This window comes from Camelus dromedarius, chromosome 9 (assembly GCF_036321535.1).
Source record: "Camelus dromedarius isolate mCamDro1 chromosome 9, mCamDro1.pat, whole genome shotgun sequence".
Classification (NCBI taxonomy): domain Eukaryota; kingdom Metazoa; phylum Chordata; class Mammalia; order Artiodactyla; family Camelidae; genus Camelus; species Camelus dromedarius.
Genome location: NC_087444.1, coordinates 17,751,016 through 17,771,660, shown reverse-complemented (window position 1 = coordinate 17,771,660; position 20,645 = coordinate 17,751,016). Strand labels below are relative to the sequence as shown.

Genomic DNA, 20,645 nt, shown 5'->3' with positions numbered 1-20,645 from the left:
CTAGCAGGGCAACCCCCTTCCCAACCCCTGCTGTCAGAAGCTTGCAAAGCGACTGCAGAGAGCTCAGTGGCTACAGCTGAAGGTTGTACTGGATGGAGGTTTAGAAACATACAAGAATGAAAAGTAGAATCCTGGGTAACTTTGGGGAGTAGAGACCAGATCAATCACTTGCACCAAAGTGAGTAAAAGGGTCCTGTCTCCAGTGATTTCACAATCTGACTTACAATCCTTTTCCTTGGCTTTGGAATTCATAATGTGATTTCTTCACTTGTGAGATTTCCTTTCCTAATATGCTTTACTGATTCCAGAATTAAAAGTTTGCATTTCCTGAGCTTACTCTGGCCAGGTCCCAAGAGGAAGTGGCCAGCAGCCATTAAGAAACCAGGAGGGGAACTGGGCTGGGATTAAAAATCACCTGGTGTGCTGACAATCTGTATGTGCATAATTACCAAGAGAAGGTTTATAATGGTTCATGTCATTGTGTTTAATTTTTGTTTTCCTATCTTTTTTTTTTTTTCCCTTGAAGCCAAAAGAAAAGGGCCCCTGTGTTTTTGTGTCAGGCCCTATTTACATATGCTTTTCAGAATGGGAGCTTTAGGGACTTTGGTAACAAGGCTTCAACTTAAATCCCAAGTGCTATCTTGTTTCTCATGCTGAGAATGAGCATGAACAGGCCTGCAGGAAACAGTGTTCTGAGCTTTGGGGGAGCTCCTAAACTACCTACACCCCAGCCCCTCCCCGCCTCTCCTCATTCCCACCCCTACATACCTCATCAAGTGGCCCAAACTCCAGGACTGAACTGCTGTCCTGTTTCTCCTTCCCATGCCCTCCTTTTTCCTGCCACAGGCTTCCCTGTCTCTGCCCTCACTAGCTCCAATCCAGGCTCAACACTACCGCCAAAATGGTTTTTTAAAAAGGCCAAATTTCTCAGCTGCTTTGATAACTTCAAATAAAAGAAATAAAGACAAAAATAGGAAAACTCATCTAATCACGTCACTCCCTCCTCTCCTTTGAATCCTGTAGTTTGAGGATAAAGTCCAAAATTCTTAGCCTGACCTAGACGGCCCTTCTTGTTAGCTCTGCAGTCTTATCTCTTGCCCCAGTGCTCAGCCCACACCCTGCTCTCCAGCCCGACTGAAATTCTTAGATCCTTAATTTCAGGTCCTTGTTACAGACATCCCTGCCCTCCTACATGCTGACTTGTGCCTGGAAACCCCTCCCTCCTTTCTCCTCTGAGCCAATTCCTAATCATCCTTTGAGACTTGGTTCATGTCTCCTCCTAATGGAGGCCTTACCTGATTCCTCCTATTGTTTTTAACCACCTTTATGTGTTTGGTTAAGTTAAAGTATGAATCTTTGTGTCAAATCCCAGGTCTCTGAATACAAACTCTAGATAGGCCACTGGGTGGCCTAGGTTCTTAAGCAAGTTATTTAACCCTCTAGGCCTCAGTTTCTATATCTGTAAAATGGGCTAATAAAAGGACTTACCTTATAGGGCTGCTATGAGGATTAAATATGGCAACAACTATAAAGACCTTAGCATAGTACCTAACATAATAAATGCTCAGGAAGTTCTATCACCTTTGTCATGAATAGTTCTTACCACTGAAGCATAATTTTCAAAATGGTAAAATCATGACTCATGCAGAAATAAAATTAACATGTTTATATGACTCATTAGTTAAGGAGAGAACCAGTAAGATTTTACAACTTTCAAATGAGAATTGGACTTATGAAAATTTATTCTCTACCAGGCAGAACTCATTTCTATTACCATGAACAGGAATGATTTGCATCACACATGAGACAGCAAACACCTGCACCAACATTAGCCCTCTACAAGTTAACTTCCAGCCCTGCAGAGTTATAAAGTAGACCAGCAAAAGACAATTAAATGTGCAGTCAGTTCCCTATAGAATCAGACAGTCTAGAACCCTAGACAACTCAGCATTCTGCTGAAAGAATGCCCAGTGATCCTTTGCCCATTTTAAAGTCTTTCACAATTTTTCCTAGCACCACAGAGCATTGTACACTTAAGTTGGCTTTTCTAAACCCCTTCCAGACTGTGAGCTTCTTGAGATGAGAGGGAACAACATGCAAATTTGTTGAGTCCTTTTGGTTTGAGGGGCTGGGGAAGCTTCTGCAGGAGGTGGCATCTGAGCTACGTAGAGAAAGGGAAGGCTGCATTTCTCACGAAGAGCATTTGAGAGAGCTGTGTGGGGCCATGGTAGAACCTACCGGCGAGCATGTGTTAAACACAGACCACGTGCCAGGTCCTGCATGAGGCTAGGAAGATAGGAAAGTGAATGAGAACTGGTCTCTGTTTTCATGAAGCTCTGTTTGTTGGGGGCAATAAAAGAAAATCAGTGCTTATAGCACAGTGTGATGAGGACCCTAAAATCCAGAGGGTGAATTTCAGGAACTCAAGTGAATTACCAGCAGTGTTTCGCAAGCCCAGGTACGATGAAAGGCCAGAGATAGATCCCTGCGGCCTCAGAGAAATGAATGAAAAAGTGTCTGTGTTCTACACCCATTGTCACATTCCCTCCCCTTCCTACCTTTTGGCTGGACTTTTGCTGGCAGACAGGTGGCAGTGGAGAATTAATGTCTGAGTCACCTCAAATCTCTAGGAATGTAAATTCTCATTATAGGCACGGGCAACCCTGCAGCATTCCCCAGGCCTCACTTGGGCAACTAGCACGCTTAAAGTCACTGCGAAGACAACAGTGTTCACCTGCTGAAAGGCGGTGTATTGAAAGGTACTAATCAACAAAGAAACTCAGGAAAATGTGTTTTCCTTTGAAATGTCTCTATGAGGCATGGAGTATCTGATTATGCTTGTTACATGATAGCACTCATTTGCTAAAATATAAAAGAAAGAAAGAGGCCATTCTCCATTCTGAGTGAGACGGACCGCACTCAGAACTAAACACCCACCCCCATGCCTCGTGGCCTCTCTGGCCTGAGACGGCCTGTACTCCATGGAGTATGTATCTCTCTGAATAAATCTACCTTCACTCTGCTATGGCTAGCTCTTGAATTCTTTGCTGTTAGAAATCAAGGACCCTCACTTGGCAGGGCATGTCCTAGGACTCAACTGAGACCTGGGAAGCAGCCATCCTCTCACCCCACATTTTTCCTGTATCATCTTTTCTGGCAACCACACAAAGGGACCATCAAAGTAATGGGCCTCACAAAAACAGACACACAGATAAATGGAACAGGATAGAAAGTCCAGAAATTAACTCACTTATGGTCAATCTATGAAAAAGGAAGCAAGATTATACAATGGAGAAAAGACAGTCTCTTCAATAAGTGGTGCTGAGATAACTGGACAGCTACCTGTAAAGACTGAAATTAGAAAATTCTCTAACATCATACACAAAACTAAACTCAAAATGGATTAAAGACCTAAATGTAAGATCAGATATTATAAAAGTCCTAGAGGAAAACAGGCAGAACACTCTTGGACATAAATTGCAGCAATATTTTTTTTGAAACAGCTCCTGGAGTAATGGAAATAAAAGCAAAAATAAACAAGTGGTACCTAATTAAACTTAAAAGGTTTTGTACAGATAAGGATACTATCAACAAAACGAAAAGATAACCTACAGAATGGGAGAAAATACTTGCAAATGACGTGACCAACAATGGACTAATTTCCAAAATACACAAACAGCTCATACAGCTTGATATCAAAAAAACAAACAACCCAATCAAAAAATGCGCAGAAGACCTAAATAGACATCTCTTCAAAGAAGACAGCCAGATGACCAATAGGCAAGTGAAAAGATGTTCAACGTCACTAATTGTTAGAGAAATGCAAATCAAAACTATAATGAGGTATTACCTCATACCAGTCAGAATGGCCATCATTAAAAAGTCTACAAAAAAATAATAATAAAATTAAAAAATTAAAAGTCTACAAATGATAAATGCTGGAGAGGATGTGGAGAAAAAGGAACCCTCCTATACTATTGGTGGGAATGTAAAACGATGCAGCCACTATGGAAGACAGTATGACGGTTCCTTAAAAAGCTAAAAATAGACTTACCATATGGTCCAGCAATCCCACTCCTGGGCATATATCTGGAGAAAACTCTAATTCAAAAAGATACATACACCCCAATGTTCATAGTACTATTTACAGTAGCCAAGACATGGAAACAACCTAAATGTCCACTGACAGATGACTGGATAAAGAAGATGTGGTATATACATGCAATGGAATATTATTCAGCCATAGAAAAGAATAAAATAATGCCATTTGCAGCAACATGGATGGACCTAGAGATTATTATATTGAGTGAAGTAAGTCAGAGCAAGACAAATATCATATGATGTCACTTATATGTGGAATCTAAAAATAAAGATACAATGTCTATTTACAAAGCAAAAACAGACTCATGAACATGGATAACAAACTATGGTTACCAAAGGGGAAAGGGCGGGGAGGAATAAATTAGGGATTTGGGATTAACAGACACACATTACTATATATAAAATAGATAAACAATGACTTACTGTATAGCCCAGGGAACTATATTCAATTTCTTATAATAACATAATGGAAACGACTCTGAAAAGAAAAAATATATATGTATATGAATAACTGAATCACTTTGCTGTACACCTGAAACTAACGTTGTAAATCAACTACACTTCAATAAAAAAATTAAAAAAAAAAAGGAATGAGCCTCAAAGGGCAAATATGAAAGAAAGAGTGAGTAAATGAATGGAGACTCTTTCAGAGGAGGCTCTGTCTCCTGAGAGCGGCTGGCCCACTGGCTTCCCTGCTCGGTGTCCTCAGATGTAGTCAGACACAGACTGGTGTTCTTTCAGTACTTGAAGCATCAGTCAACTCCTCTGGGTTTACTTTTCTCCTCCCTAGACAATCCTTCGCCTCCCCTATACTTTTAGCTGCCTAACAGGAGGGAGTATGCGCAGCATGCTTGCAGGAACAGTCCATCTAAGTGCAGGCCATACTCTCCCTGTGAATTCTCTAACACACACACACACGAGCCTCAGATGTCTGGCCGGCTCTCAGGCTCCATTCAACCCTGGGCCACTGATAAGAACAAAGCACCACAAGTTCACCAAGGTGGTGCCACCATGTCAGCCTCCTGACCCTGGTGACACCTCCACCTCCCCATCCCCGTCTCGTGATTTTGCACTCATCACTGAAATGTTTCTCCAAACACTGCTGATCAGCTCCAACCCTGGCAGGTGGCACCGAGACAGCCTGGGCTCTCTCAGCAGCCTCCCTGCCCCACACCTCCCCTACGGGCCAGCCCCGACCTCGGGGTCAGTCCCCAGGAAGCTGAGCTGCTTGTGCTTCTCAGGAAGGAACAGACACCTTGGGAGTCTGCTCAGGACCTGCCATGGGAGTCAGCCCCACCCACTGCCTGAAAGCCTCCGCCCACACCTGGCAACACCAACACATACTCACCCAGGCAAGATGGGCAGTGGGCTCTGGGCTCAGGAAGACCTGGCCCCACCACTCACTGGCTGTGTGGCTCTGGGAAGATCACTTTGCTTCTCTGTGCCTCAGTTTCCTCATCTGTAAAATAAGATAAGAATGGTCGTATCAGCCAGAGTTCAGTGCTGGAATTAGGAACCAGTCGAGGTATTTTGAGCAGAAAGTGATTTGATACAGGGGATTATGGCTGGATGGCTGGATCGGGGAGGGGAGGAGGAAGGGCTGAGTCTCCAGAGGATCTGCTCCCTCGGCCTGGGCAGGAGAGGAAGGTGGGCAACTGGAGGTTGCCACTGGCACTCCTGGGTTCAGGACACACTGACATGGCTGTGATCCAGAGAGCAGGCAGGACCTCTGCTGCTGCTGCGGTGGGTGGGGACCACACACTGGACACCACTGCAGGAAAAGATGCACATCTGTATGACCCTGCTGGCCAGAAGGGAGCAGCCAAAGCAGCAGGAAGGCTCCCTTCCACCTTCCAAATCCCAAGTGGGTCTCCACGTTATCACAATATGAACCCTCTACTCCCAAAGGAGTTGGTCTGGGAGGTGAGGCTTTAGCTTCCTGCCTCCAAAGGACAGCAGACAGGTGGGAACAGATCCTGGGTGCTACTCAGCCACGGGAGGATTAACTGCATGTATGACTGGAGGCACCCTCCCGGGTCTGGCACACAGCACATGCCGAACAAAGGTGGGCTCTGGCCAACACTGGTTATGGCTACACGCCTGCCATGTGCCAGCACTGGGCCAGGTCCTGGGAGACCTGAAGAAGTGAGCAGGCTCCAGGGGGAGCAAAAACTGGGATTGCAAAGGCAAGCGGTCAATGTTGTAAAAGCCTGGGGAGCACAGGGAGCTGGGAGACTGGGGGAGGGGCACCCAGGCCAGTCTTGGGGGGTGAAGAGGGAAGGGAGGAAAGTGCCAGTTTCCCAGTACTAGTGGTGTCTAACGTGAGGCCTAAAGAAGAACTAGAAATTAACCAGACTAAGCAGGAGGAAACAAGGTGTGTGTGCATGTGTGTCTATGAGACAATGCTAATTTCCACCCTGAAAGCATATACACATAGAAAACCCTCGAAGATAAAGGGTGCTTGGCATTTTCCATGAGTGGACAGTTCAGTCTGACCAGTGCACAGAGTGGTGGGTGGGGATAGTGAGTAAGAAATGAAAGAGAGGAAAACAGGAGCATGGAGATCTCATGGGGCTTTACATGTCATTTTTTAAATAATTTGAATTTTATCCTGTGGGCAATGGGGATGCATGGTAGAGTTCAAGCAGGGAGAACGCTCACCATTTTGGTCTCAGTAATATCACTTTAATGTGGTTTGTGCAGTCGGTTGGAAGTGAGAAGGATTTCAAATACAATAGTGCAGTGGTCTGGACTGGAAATATGGTTGCTGGGAGGAAGACAAGGGAAAAGGTAGAGCCGGTTCAAGGGAGTCTAGGAGGAGGCAGAGTGAACAGAGGGGAGTAGGAGCAGGGAGGAACCTGGGGTGGCTGCCAGGTTTCAAAGCAGGCACACCCGGAAAGGTGGGGCCCCATCAGCTCCTAGCACTTGGCCTTGGGTGGTACCCACCCACAGGCTCCCCACCTTGAATTCTGGACTGAATTCACATGAAGTTCCTTCCCTCCCATCAACCTTATGGCCTGCACACAATTCAGTTCCAGCAATATTTATTGATATTTATTTATTCATTATTATTAAGCTACTATGTGCCAGGAACCAGGGAGGCTTCTCTCTGCCTCACCTAAGGGAGTTTCAACAGGATGCCTGAGAGGTTCTGGAGCAGGGAGGGATATGCAGGGAGAAGGGAAAGGCTGTGCACAATAGCCCAAGTTTAGGCCTCTCTCTTCCCCCAGCACTGGAGTAGCTTGACCCCTGATATCTCATACCCATGACGGAAAAGGTACAAGGGACATCAGCACAGCCTTAGTCAGAGCCCAGGGGCCCCCGCTTCTATTGGGGCAGACAATAGAGACAGGCAGCCACCCCTGGCCTCCTTCTGTGTGTCTTCTGCTGTGAGATCCCAGATGTAATGAGAGGCTCACCTGGGCCTTGCTGCCTGCCATCCCATAGACTCAGCCCTTACAATCAAGGAATTTTTCCAGAGGCTGTCCTCAACTGAGACATTAACCCCATTACTGTCTGGGTAACACAATAACTTCTTACTGATTCACTATCACAGGGCAGTAGCTCAGGCCAATTATAGGACTTCTTTTGTCACAGCCTGCGAGAGAGGCCTGGAGCCATCCCACATGGGTCTAGGCATTGGAAAATAATGATAGCGTTACTGAACCAAATTTGGGTCTTGTCGACTGAAATAAATGCAGTCTAAAAGTTGAGAATTATGTTTTATTTGCTGGACGATTCTGAGGACTCGAGCCCTGGATGACAGCCTCTCAGATCACTCTGAGGGACTGCTCGGAAGAGGTAGGGGAGAAGCTAGGATATATAGGAGTTTTACAATAAAGACCAAGCAGTTGGAACATTAAAAGGTTACTTGTTAACTAAAGAAAACCAGACAACTCAAGTTAAAGAATTTAGTGCTTTTCTATGTATGGGAGGGAGCAAACATTTGGGCTCAATGAATTCGTTCCTCTGACAAGCACCTAGCCATCTAGGGCCTGTATCCTGGCCTTTCTTATTCGGAGTGCCCTCAGAGTGCACCATTGTGAATGGCTGCAGAGGCTGGGCTGCAGGCTTGTCTTCACTGGGGGTGGCGGGCAGCCGCTGATGACTTGATGGCTTCAGCATTCTTTGCTTATTGTTATGGCTTGCAGTATTTTTCGTTGTCTGCTCACCCGACACTCAGCAAAGCCAAATTACTGACAGTGGGTTGTGGTGAAGGAAAGCACAGCACTTACTGCAGCTGTGACCCAGCGAGGACAGGCGGCTCATGCTCAAAGGACCCACACGGCCAGGTGGCTTTCAGGGAAGGGTCTTTAAAGGTAACATCTGAGATGAGGGTTGCGGGGTGCATGACCTTCCTGTTTGGTTGGCAGTGAGTTAACAGGGTGATATGTCAGGAATCTTAATCACAACCTTCTGGTTCTAACCAGTCTGGGATCCAGCAGGCGTGCCTGACATCCACCTGGGTGTGAGTCTTAGTTCTCGTAGGATAACTCAAAGATACATGTCAGATTGTTATGTATTTCCCTAGGACTTTTTATAGCTTTTTATAGTTTTTATAGCTGAACTATTGTTTCTTGACCGTTTTTTCCTGTTTCTGCATTCCCTTACTTCCCTAATTAGTAACTGCTTGAATCTGTTCTTTGGAACTCAAGCCTAGGAGACTAAAGCCTTGAAGGCAGGAGCGAGGCAGGGGACACAGAAAGGCTTTTCATACCTGGGAGGTCCCTGCAGGGTCCTGCTAAATTTCAATTCCTCCTTTTCTTTGATATTCCTCAGTCCTGAGGGGAATAGGTACAAGACAAGAAAGGGAATAAAGTTTTAGATAGAGAGTTTAATCATAAACTTGCAGAGGAACTCAGTTTTAGGGGGAGTCAGTTTCAATAGTAACAGCATTTACTATTGATTGAGCATTCTACATTCCCAATTTCTAAATCTTCATAATTCTGCAAGGTAATTATTCTCATTTTGCAAATGATGAAACTGAGGTTCACTTAGGTTAAGCAATTTATTCATTTAAATGGATACTAGGTGGCTGAACTGGAATTGTAACCAACCCAGGCCTGATACTAATGCCTTCTTATTAATGACTTCACAGTCATTAAGCCTTGTGCCCTGGCCCCCTGCTCCCAGATAGGTCCCACTACCCTCTAGAGTGGTCCCATCCCAGAAAGATGCTGTCCTCTCACGCTTTTCTCAGGGTTGTTTGGCTGGGCCTAGGAACTGAAGCCCCTGGGAAAGAGGGGGTGTACAGGCCACTGACGGAGAAGTCAGGAAAAGGACAGAGAGATCAGCAAGAGCCTCAGGGTTTGTTCTCGTTTGCCCTCCCCACAGGGCACCTCCTGGGCTCTGCAACATCCTGCTCTCGTCCACAGGATGCCTGGGACTTGCTATTCCTCCTCATCTGACTCTGAGGAGCCGCAGGACTTACTTTTCCCCCTAGTCTGGGACAGGGTCCAGGGCCTCAGCCTACTGGCCTGAGGCTCTCCCCCTCCCCCCACCCCCTGGGTTTAATTTCCACCAAGCCTAATCCTCTCAAATCCTGGGCTGAGACGCCAGACCAGGGTACTGCCTGCAGAGCTCATTCATGTGCAGAAGCCGGCCTGTAACTAGTGGGAGGGGAAGGAGCCTCTAGGTCCCCGGTAGCTGTCCCCCCGGTAGGGGAGGAAAAATAACTTTCCTTGTACCCTTCTGAGTTCTTGGCTGAGACCCCTGTGTAGCAAAAGACAGATTAACAAGAGACAAACAGAAGCTTATTCGTATATACTTGTCTACAAGTGAGATACCCAGGGAAAATAAGTTAACTCTCCCAGGTGGCCTAAACCAACAGTTTAAATACCATCTTTGGCCAAGACAGAGGAAAGACAGGTGAGGGTGGGGGAGGAAGCCATTTCTGGGAGGTTACTGCGAAGAGCAGGGTAAACAAGGGTAAGGTTTGTTATGCAGATTTAAGTCACTGCTTCTCCACTGAGTTTTAAGATCTCTGTGATTTACTCCCTCAGTGGGTAATCTCCCACTGAGGGAGACATGCTTGCAAATGGAGATTCCTTTATAAATGTAAATTTCTCTTTCAAAAAAGTAATTTCCACTGTTTTTCAGAGTTCCTCCTTTTGCTGCAGTTTCTCAAAATAATCAGCTCAACATAATCCTTCTGTCTAAGAGGTGTATTTTGAGGTGGCAAATTCTCCCGCCCTTCATCCCTCCTTAAACCTGGGCTCTCTGCCACCACTTCTAGGAGAAAAAAAAAAAAATGTTCTGGTCTAAAGTGAGATCGGTGGTTTCTCAGGTCACCGACCTCTGCTGGGCTATGCCCCGGGCACAAGCTGGTAACACCAGGTCCCGGAGCAGGACTGGGCGGGCTCCAGGGCCTGGCAGCCGCGTGGCATCCGAGCCTTTGCCTGGGTGCTGAACCACCACTAGGCGGTTTGCAGGGGGTGGCCGTCCTCAGGCCCATGGGGAAGTCCCCAGTATACAGTCCTGCTGGGTCTGGCTGAGGGAGGTGCCCTCCATGGCCAGCAGCCAGGATCAATCCCTCCTCTTTCAGACCTGGAACTCCTTTGAGGGGGAGAAAGTTCAGAGTACTCATGGTGCGTGGGCTCCCCTCCTTGTTAGTACTAGCCCCAGCCCTGGGGAAGCAGGAACTGCTCCTCTCCACGGCCCCCTCCACCCTCCACTATATTCCTGGAGAAACACACAGCCACACCCAATAACTTACATACAGTCACTTCCAACACCGCACAAGCCAACTGCACACACCTCAGTAAACAACAAACACCCCCACCCGCACGCCCAGGCAGCCCTGACACACACAAGCAGGAATTCCTCGGGCCTGAAAGCCGGCTGTGTTTCCAGCTGCCAGAGGAAACTCACACTGACCTTCTTCAAGGCTGACCACACAAGAAACCTGGACAGGGGGGCCAGTCCGTGGGCGGACAGGATGCTTTCCCCGCCCTCCCCTCTCCTTCCTCCCCAAGAAGGCCTCCTCCCGGCTTCCCTCCTTTCCAGCCACCCGCAGGCTGGATGTGGTGAATGTGGCAGTGTGGGGCGCCCCCATGTGGGCGAGAGCGGCCCTGCAGCCCCGCCGCGAGGCTCCGAGGCTGCCCTCCTCCACCTGCACCGGGGCCACCCTCCTCCCAGAGCCATGGGCCCCGGGGTCCCAGGATGTCATGGTTGTGCCACCACCCACGCCCACTACTCCAACTGGCCTGCCTCCAAGCTACATTCCCTCCTTCTTTCACCTCTGAATATTTTCTCACTGATACTTTAAAATATAATATTTCATGCATTTAAAAGACATTTATCAAAATATTAGTTATAAAACATCATGTGGTTAACACCCATGAGACCACCACCTGACAAGAAAGCTGAAACAGCAGTAATAACTCGCATCTTCCTTTGTGTTCCTCTTCACCACACTCCCTCCTATATCCCTCAACAAGAGGTAACCACTGTCCCCAATTTCATGTTTTCTCTTGCCTTTTCTCCCCCAATTTTTCTCAATGTGGTAAAATGCACATAAATTTTACCATGTTAATCATTTTAAAGTGTACAGTTCAGTGGTATTAAATACTTTCATAATGTTGTAGAACCATTGCCACCATCCATCTCCACAACTCTTTTCATCTTTTAAAACTAAAACTCTACCCACTAACAATAACTCTCCTTTCCCCACTTCCCCCGGACCTAGGCAATCCCAGCTCTACACTCTGTCTCCACGAATCTGACTACTCTAAGTATCTTATACAAGTGGAATCATGCAATTTTTATCCTTTTGTGACTGGCTTATTTCACTTAGTATAATGCCCTCAAGTTTTATCCATGTTGTAGCATGTGTCAGGATTCCCTTCCTTTTTAAGGCTGAGTAATATTCCATTGTGTACACAGTACATTTGCTTATCCATTCATCCATCAGTGGACACTGGGGCTGCTCCAGTATTTTAGGTACTGTGAATAATGCTGTTATCAACATGGGTATACAAATATCTCTTTGAGACCCTGTTACCAATTCTTTAGGCTATATATCCAGAAGTGGGATTGTTGGATCATGTGGGAATTCTATTTTTAGTTTTTTGAGGGACCACCATATTGTTTTCCATAGTGGCTGTACCATTTAAAAATACTACCAATAGTGCACAAGGGTTCCAATTTTTCCACATCCTCACCAACACTTGTTTTCTGTTTTTTTTTGATAATAGCCATTCTAATTGATGTGAGGTAGTATTTCATTGTAGTTTTGACTTAAACTTCCCAAGTGATTAGTGATGTTGAGCATCTTTTGATGTGCTTACTGAATATTTGTATATCTTTAGAAAAATGTCTATTCAAGTTCTTTGTCCATTTTTGATTCAGGTTGTTTGTTTTTTGGTTGTTGAATTTTAGTTTTCTATATATTCTGGATAGTAATCCCTTTGCAAGTATGATTTGCAAATATTTTCTTTCATTCTGTGGGTTGTTTTTTCGCTTCACTGAGTGTCTTTTGGTGCACAAAATTTTAAAATTCTCTTGAAGTCCAATTTGCCTATTTTTTCTTTTGTTACCTGCCTTTGGTGTCATATCCAAGAAATCACTGCTAAATCCAACACTGCGAAGCTTTTCTCCTGTTTTCTTTTAAGAGTTTTATTGTTTTAGTTCTTGCACTTAGGCCCCTGATACATTTTGAGGTAATTTTTGTATATGGTGTTGAGTCCAACTTCATCCTTTTGTATGTGGCTCTCCAGTTTCCCAGCATCATTCACTGAAAAGATTGCCCTTTCCCTCGTTAGATGATCTTGGCACTCCTGTTAAAAATTGTTGGGCCATATATGCGAGTTCTGGGCTCTCTATTCCATCGATCTATATGTATGCCTTCATGTCAATACCATAGGTTTTTGTTTTTTTTTTTTAAGGGGGGAATTTTGAGGGGGGAAGTTTTTTTTTTTTAATGGAGGTACTGGGGATTGAACCTAGGACCTCGTGCATGCTAAGCATGTGTTCTTCCACTAAGTTATAATGCCCACCCCTCCCCACACACCACAGTTTTGATTGTTGTAGCTTTGTAGTAAGCTTCAAAATCAGGAAGTATGAATCCTCCAGTTTTGTTCTTTTTCAAGATTGTTTTGGCTATTCAAGATCCCTTGAGATTCCCCCATGTGAATTTTGGGATGGATCATTCTATTTCTGCAAAAACCATTATTGGGATTTTGATAGTAATTACATTGAATCTATACATTGCCGTGATTAGTATTGACATTTTAACAGTATTAGGTTTTCTAATCCATCAACATGGGATGTTTCCATTTATTTATGTCTTCTTTAATGTCTTTGAGCAATGTGTTGTAGTTCTCATTGTATAAATCTCTTACTTCCTTCGTTAATTCTTATTTTATTCTTTTTGGTGTTATTGTAAATCAAATTGTTTTTGTAATTTCCTTTCTAGACTGTTAAGTGTTAGTGCACAGAAACACAACTGATTTTTGTGTTGACTTTGTACCCTGCTAATCTGCTGGATTCATTTATTAGTTCCAATAGGATTTTTTGGGGTGTGGAATCTTTAGAGTTTTCTACATAGATCATATCATCTGCAAACAGAGATAATTTTACTTCCTCCTTTCCACTTTGGATGCCTTTTATTTATTTTTCTTGCTTTATTGTTCTGGCTATAACCTCCAGTACTATGTTGAATAAAAGCGGTGAAAGCAGTCATCATTCCCTTCTTCCTGATCTTAGAGGAAAAGCAGTGTCTTTCACCATTGAGTATGGTGTTCACTGTGGATTTTTTATGTATACATTTTTTATGTTTGGGTAGTTTCCTTCTATTCCAGCTTTTTTTTTTTTTTTTTTTAAACATGAAAGGGTATTGAATTTTGTCAAGTGCTTTTTCTTGCATAAATTGAGATAATCATGTATTTTTCTTCTTACATTCTGTTAATGTGATATATTACACTGAATGATTTTTTTTTTCCTATGTTGAACCAAGCTTGCATTCCAGGAGTAAATCTCACTTGGTCATATTGTATAATCACTTTAATATACAGACAAATTTGGTTTGATAGCATTTTGTTGAGGATTTTTGCACCAATGTACATAAGTGATATTGATCTGTAGTTTTCTTGCAGTGTTTTTGTCTGGCTTTAGTATCAGGGTAATGCTGGCCTCATAGAATAAATTAGAAAGTGTTCCCTACTCTTTAATCTTTTGGAAAAGTTTGAAAAGGACTGGTCTTAGTTCTTTTTTAAATGTTGGTAGAATTCACCACTGAAGCCATCACATCCAGGGCTTTTTCTCGTCAGATTTTTGATCACTGATTCAATTACGCAGTGATTCTATTATACAGCTAGCTATAGGTCTACTCGGATTGTCTATTTCTTCATGACTTAGTCTTGGTCAGTTTTGTGTTTCTAGGAATTTTGTGTTTCTAGGAATTCCATTTCATCTAGATTATTCAATTTGTTCATATACAATTATTCTTAGTACTATTTTACAATCAGTTTGAGTCTTCTTTTTCTCAGTCCATCTAGCTAAAAATTTGTCAATTTTGTTGGTCTTTTCAAAGAACCAACTTTTGGTTTCATTGATTTTTTTCCCTATGGTTTTTCTATTCTGTATTTCACTGATCTCTGCTCTAATCTTTGTTATTTCCTTGCTTCTCCTAGCTTTGGCTTTAGTTTATTCTCCTTTTTGTAGTTCTTTAAGGTGTAAAGTTAGGCTGTTGATTTCAGATTGTTCTTTCTTTTTTTAATGTAGGCATTTATAGATGTAAATTCCCTTTAGTACCACTTTTGCTCATCTCATTGTTTTTTAATGTTGTATTTTCATTTTTATTCATCTCTAACTATTTTCTAATTTCCCTTGTGATTTCTTCTTTGATTCACTGGTGTTTTAAACTGTGTTGGTTAATTTCTACCATTTGGTAAATTTTCCAATTTTTCTTATGTTATTGATTTCTAAGTTCATCCCACTATGACTGGAAAAGATAGTTTGCATAACATCTATCTTTTAAAATCTACTGAAACTTAATTTGTGGCCTAGCAAATGGTCTCTCCTGGAAAATGTTCATATGTATGTGAGAAGAAGATGTATGCTGTTGTTGTTTGGTAGTGTTCTGCATGTCTGTTAGATCTAGTTATGTTATTGTGATGCCCAAGTCCTCTTCCCCTAATTATCGTCTGTCCAGTTGTTTTATCCATTGTTGAGAGTGGGATACTGACCGTGTCCAACTATAATGGTACAACTTTCTATTTCTCCCTTAAATTCTGTCAGTTTTGGCTTTATAAAATTTTGCTGGTCTATTATTAGGTATGTGAAAGTTTGTAATTATATATTCTTGCTGTATTGAAACTTTTATTAATATATAATGCATTTCTTTGTATCTTATAACCTTTCTTGATTTAAAGTCTATTTTGTCTGCTAATTGTATAGCCACTCCTGCTCTCTTTTGGTTACTATTTGCATGGAATATCTTTTTCCATCCTTTCACTTTTAATATATGTGTGTCTTTGGCTCTAGAATGAGTCTCTTAAAGATAGCATATAGTTGGACTATGTGTTTTATCCATTCTGCCAATCTGTGTCTTTGACTGGAGAGTTTAATCCATTACATTTAAAGTAATTACTGATAAGGAGGGTCTTACTTCTGTCATTTTGCTATTGGTTTTCTATATCCCTTATGACATTCCCCCCTTCATTTCCTGCATTACTCTTTTCTCTTGTGTTTAGTTGATTTTTTTTTGTAGGGAAATATTTAAAGTCTCTTCTCATTTCCTTTTGTGTATATTCCATAGCTATTTTCTTTGTGGTTACTATGGGGATTACATTTAACATCATAAAGTTATAGTACTCTGATTTGAATTATTACCAGCTTAACTTCAAAAATATACAAAAACTCTGCTCCTTTATAGCGGCATCCTACCCCTTTTGGTTGTTGATGTCACAAATTACATCCTTATGCACTATATGCTGCAAAACATAAATTAACAATACATTTAAATGCATTAGTCTGTTCAATTATGTAGGAAACAAGATTGGGAGTTACAACCAAAGTAAAAATAATACTAATATAACAGATTTTTTTTTTCTTTAAATGTATAAGTCTCTTAAATCATGTGGGAAACAAAAAGTATAGTTGCAAACCATTGTTACAACATACTACCATTTATAATTGCCTATATACTTTTCCTTTACTGGAATCATTATTTCTCCATATGGCTTCAAGTTACTGTGTAGCGTCCTTTCATTTCACTTTGTAGTTAATTTCCTTAATCAATGTTCTTTAGTTCTCCATGGGCCCTATTCTTGACTTAAACTTTAGACACTGAGGCTCAGAGCAATCCACACAATAAATGACAAATTGGGCAGTCCCAGTAACTGCTTTCTTTATCTTTCCCTTCATGTATTGTAAGCATCTGCACTTAATGAGAAATAAAAGTAAAAATGATGTAGCCGCTCCCTTACCTCTCTGGATGGGCATGGAACTTCACCAGGCTGCTACAGAGCTGTGTCTCTGCTTGTAAGGCCTCACTGAGCTGACTCCATTCATCTACCAGACCTTCCAGCATCAGCAGCAACTGAGGGGTAAAAAACAAAAGCAATGCACAAATGGAGACTTGAGACGTGAAGTCACAGATAATCCTGAGAAAGAGACCCAGACAATGTATTCGCATGTACTATGACTCAAAAAGCTCACGATCTTATCACCGACTTAACTTTTCTATAGTGTGTTACAGTTTTCAAATCAGTGTCATGTTATCTTTTTTTTTTTTTTTTATCCTTAAAGCTCTATAAGGGAGAATTCAAAATGGGAGCAAGAAGAAAGAGGAGAGAGAAGCTAGAAGCACAGGAGAGAGAGAGGAATAGAAGAGAAAGCAAGGGAGGGCACAAGGGAAACATACACTAGGACTTATGAGCACTCTTCATTCATTCAAAAAATAGTTATTGAGCACCTTCTATGTGCTAGACTCTGTTCTAGGGATAAGCTGACTATCTTATATTAAGCTTACCATCTATATTATATAGATAAGCGGAAACAAAAGACATTTATCAGTCATAGACACGTGTCACTGTGAGCTATAACAGCGCTATGAAGAAGATGAGCTATGACAGTGCACAACCAGCAGAGATGTGTTTAAGTGAACTTAAACAGAGCGAAAAGCCAGACTGGAGTGAGGTGAGTAGTCAGTGAGAGAGACGATACTGGAGACACGGTGGGGGTGGAATACAGGCTAAGAGATATTTTTAGCAAGTTTGGCACTGAAGAAAGGTCAGATATGGGGCGGTAGCTATGAAGGAGCTACACACGTTAGAAAGGAGAATGTGTGGCTGATACGGACTAAGGCAGGGAACTTGAGGGCACAGATTGTCTGTGAAATTCCACCAACAGATACCTTCATAAGTAACTAGATTGACAGATTTTCCATTGTTTATTTCACAGTAAAAATAAGGTTTGTGCTCCAATAACTTACTTGTTGTCTTCGGTTTCTGGAAGCTTCCTGACCCTGTGATTCTACTGAAGCAACTTTTTTCACGAAGAAGTAAGACTTCTTGGGTCAGGCGTTCCATAGCTGGTATGTGTTCAGGATCAACCAGCTGCATCTGCAGGTCCTAAAAGTCAAAAAACAAGTACAGTAAGAAAAATGCTATTCAGCAGAGGAACAAAGGAACAAATGCTCATGAAACAGTCTGCTCTACTTTTAAATGGGATATTAACAAGCCATATGAAGGTAATGATATCTTCTTTATGACATCTTAGCAAGTCTGATGTAAGTCAAAGAGAATATGGTAACATCAAGAGGCTCAGACTAACAGCGCATCAAGAAATAAGCACTGGCCATGGGACTCAGCGTATTCACACGTTGTCTGAAGATGCCCAATAGGTATTCTGAGCTGTAATCATGCCCAGTGGTCTTTAAAAAACTCTGAAAGACCTTGATGAGGTCTTCTCTAATCTGCATGTTCCTGGTCAGAGACTCCATATCAGAGGCCTGAACCTGCATCTCTTCTTCCTGCACAGCCATCTTGGACTGGAGGGCAGAAAGTTCCAACTGTGGAGAAAAGAAATCCTGGAGTCAGTGGGTAGAGGAAACAGTATGTGCCACAGTTATGTTTTAACACTGAAGCAAATGTTTTTCCGTATCATGTCACTATCAGCCAGTAATGCAAATAAAAGCCAGAGCATGAACAGTGTGCTACTGGGTCGGATCAACAAGCCACACTCTGGTACCCAGGCTGCTTTATGGGAAGCTGTAACGTGGTTTAATGATGCCCTCCACTTTTGTTAGCACTATAAAACATACCAAATTTGTTTAATTAATGAGTGTATTATACTTCCTAAAAAATGAGTTACCATGAGCAGATGCACGAATAGAAGCTTTTCTTTATTTAAGTATTTTGGCTAATAGATGAAAAAATGATAGAACAGCTCCATTTTTGCAGCCTTAATGAATTAATGGCTACAGGCTTCAACCATCAATAGTTAACATCACAAGAGATCACCAAACACCACACCCCTCCTGGTGGAAGAACATGCCACCACCAATGAAGAAGTCCTATCAAAAGTTAACACTGTAGGCCCTAAACTTTATATGTTGTATCTTCCATCTCTCCTCACCAGAGAATGACAACCAAATGGTTTTATTATGACAAATTTTACTAAACATCATGATAATTACCACAGTCGCCAGTATTTACTAGGGGCTCACTGTGTTCCAGGTCCTAATAAACACTCTGCATAGATTTAACCCTTTTAACAAACCTAGTGACCTGCTCCTGCCTACGTCTCCAACTTCAATACCTATAGCATTTTCTACCTCATTCATGAATCTCTAGGCACGCCGGACTTATCCTGTTAGGAATACCAGACTTTGTTTTGACTCAGAGCCTTTGCACCTACTATTCCCTCTGCCTGAAATATCTTCCCCAGAGTTGCCTCCTTTCCATCCCCCAGCCTCAGCTTACACGTCATCTGCTCAGAGAAGCCTTCTCTGGCCGCTCTATCTCCCATAGTCCTCATCCAAGTTACTTTCTATTATTTCCCTCATATTGCTTATGCCCATCAGTAATTGTATTATGTATCTTCTGTTACCTCCCCACTAGAAATTAATTACATGGGGTCAAGGACTCTGTTGACCTGGTTCCCTACGCATCCCCAACACTTGCCCTGTCTTAGAGAAGGTCCTCACAGGGACAGACGATCATACGGTTACAAGACATGCGGTGTGAAGCCCCTTGCGGTGTAAGGTTCAGCGGGCACAGCCTCTGCCCTTTACCTCCGAGACCCAGGGTGACCCGACAAGGGGGGGGGGGCACTGGCGCTGTCTCTGTGCCCTTGGCGTCCAGGCCGGGGTCTCCGACGTCCGGCGACGGACACAGTCCCCCTGGTCCAGCGGGGACGCCCCGGGCTGGGTGCCCCCCACCTGCTCGCTGCCTGGACCCCGCAGCCCAGAGAATCCCGATACCGGGACCCCGACTCCTGAGGAGGAGCCGGCAAAATGCGGGGGACGCGGCTTTGAGGCGGCGGCGGGAGCCAGAGGGACTGTGGCTGTGCAGCTTCCTTCCTGGGACCGAGACCGTCGCGTCCGAGAGCAGCAGAAAGCGGGAGGCGGGAGCGGGAGAGCACGTCCACTCAGCGCGTATCTGAGGCCCAACGAGTCTCTTTCCGGCAGCGGCGGAGTTGGGGCTGCCGGATGAGTCGGTTGGGCGCGGCCTAAAGGGAAGGTCCCACCAAGACTCGAACTCGGATGTCTGGATTCAGAGTCCAGAGTGCTCACCATGACACCCTGGCACCGCAGGACGGCCCGACGCCCCCCGCGGAGCCAGGCGGCGCTCAGCCCCGCGGGCCCAGGACCCGCCTCCTGCCGGGCGCTCGCTCACGCCGCCCCGAGCCCGCTTCCTCCGCGACGCCAGGGGGCGCCTCGCTCGCCTTCCCTCGGCGCGTCTCTGCGGGTTTGTACGTCCTGGAGGAGACGAAGTCCTCTCGGGAATGTGCCACAGGCAGGGGTTTTAGACCTGCCCCAAATCCAGCTGCTCTGCCGGGATTTCTAGGGTTTTCTGCCCTGAGGTAAAATTCCCACCCGGGAAAAAAAATGCAAAAAGTGTTCCTTTCCTCCTGTTTTCAGCTGTCCTCTTCCCGCTGCGCTGGGAGCTCTGACAACCCTCAGAAGAGCCCTTGGGGCTTCCTGGGATTGCCCTGCCCTGGGAGCCGAGGTGCAAAGGGTACAAGACGCGCCTGCTTCCCCTGGGGACAGATTCCTCTCTCTGTTGGGAGTCGTGTTCGAACCCCAGAGGCCCCTACGCGGCGCCCCGCCAGCAGCCTGGCCGCGCCCACCCTGCGGGGGGACGTCAGGGGTTTCTTCTGGGCTCTTTCCTCCCTGGCTTCTTTCTCCTCTTCAGTTTTCCGGGTCCCCCCTCTCCGGCCTCCTGCATCCCCAAGACTGAAGGCCTCGCTCGGCCCCGGGTGGGGAGCTCCGTGCGGTGCCCGAGGGACCTCTAGACGTTTCCACCCTTGGGATGTTTAAGGGCTTGAGTTGCCAGCTTGAAAGCTTCCAAGAGCAGCCCGTTTGGAAAACCTTTCAC

The 20,645-nt window shown here is 44.2% G+C and overlaps 1 protein-coding gene across 2 annotated transcripts; it reads right to left on the bottom strand.

Moving 5' to 3' along the window:
• Nucleotides 1–4,216: 4,216 nt before the first annotated feature.
• Nucleotides 4,217–19,343, bottom strand: LOC105085937 (myomegalin-like). Of its 2 annotated transcripts, XM_010976273.3 has the most exons (6): nucleotides 17,999–19,343; nucleotides 17,537–17,675; nucleotides 16,530–16,642; nucleotides 8,819–8,882; nucleotides 5,450–5,560; nucleotides 4,217–4,579 (listed from the first exon to the last, which is right to left on the bottom strand). In XM_010976273.3, the coding sequence occupies exons 1-3, from the start codon at nucleotides 18,086–18,088 to the stop codon at nucleotides 16,611–16,613; spliced, it is 261 nt and encodes an 86-aa protein (XP_010974575.2). In that variant the 5' UTR covers nucleotides 18,089–19,343; the 3' UTR covers nucleotides 4,217–4,579; nucleotides 5,450–5,560; nucleotides 8,819–8,882; nucleotides 16,530–16,610. The 2 variants fall into 2 exon arrangements, with proteins under 2 accessions (XP_010974575.2, XP_064344921.1); XM_064488851.1 differs by lacking the exon at nucleotides 8,819–8,882.
• Nucleotides 19,344–20,645: the final 1,302 nt, after the last annotated feature.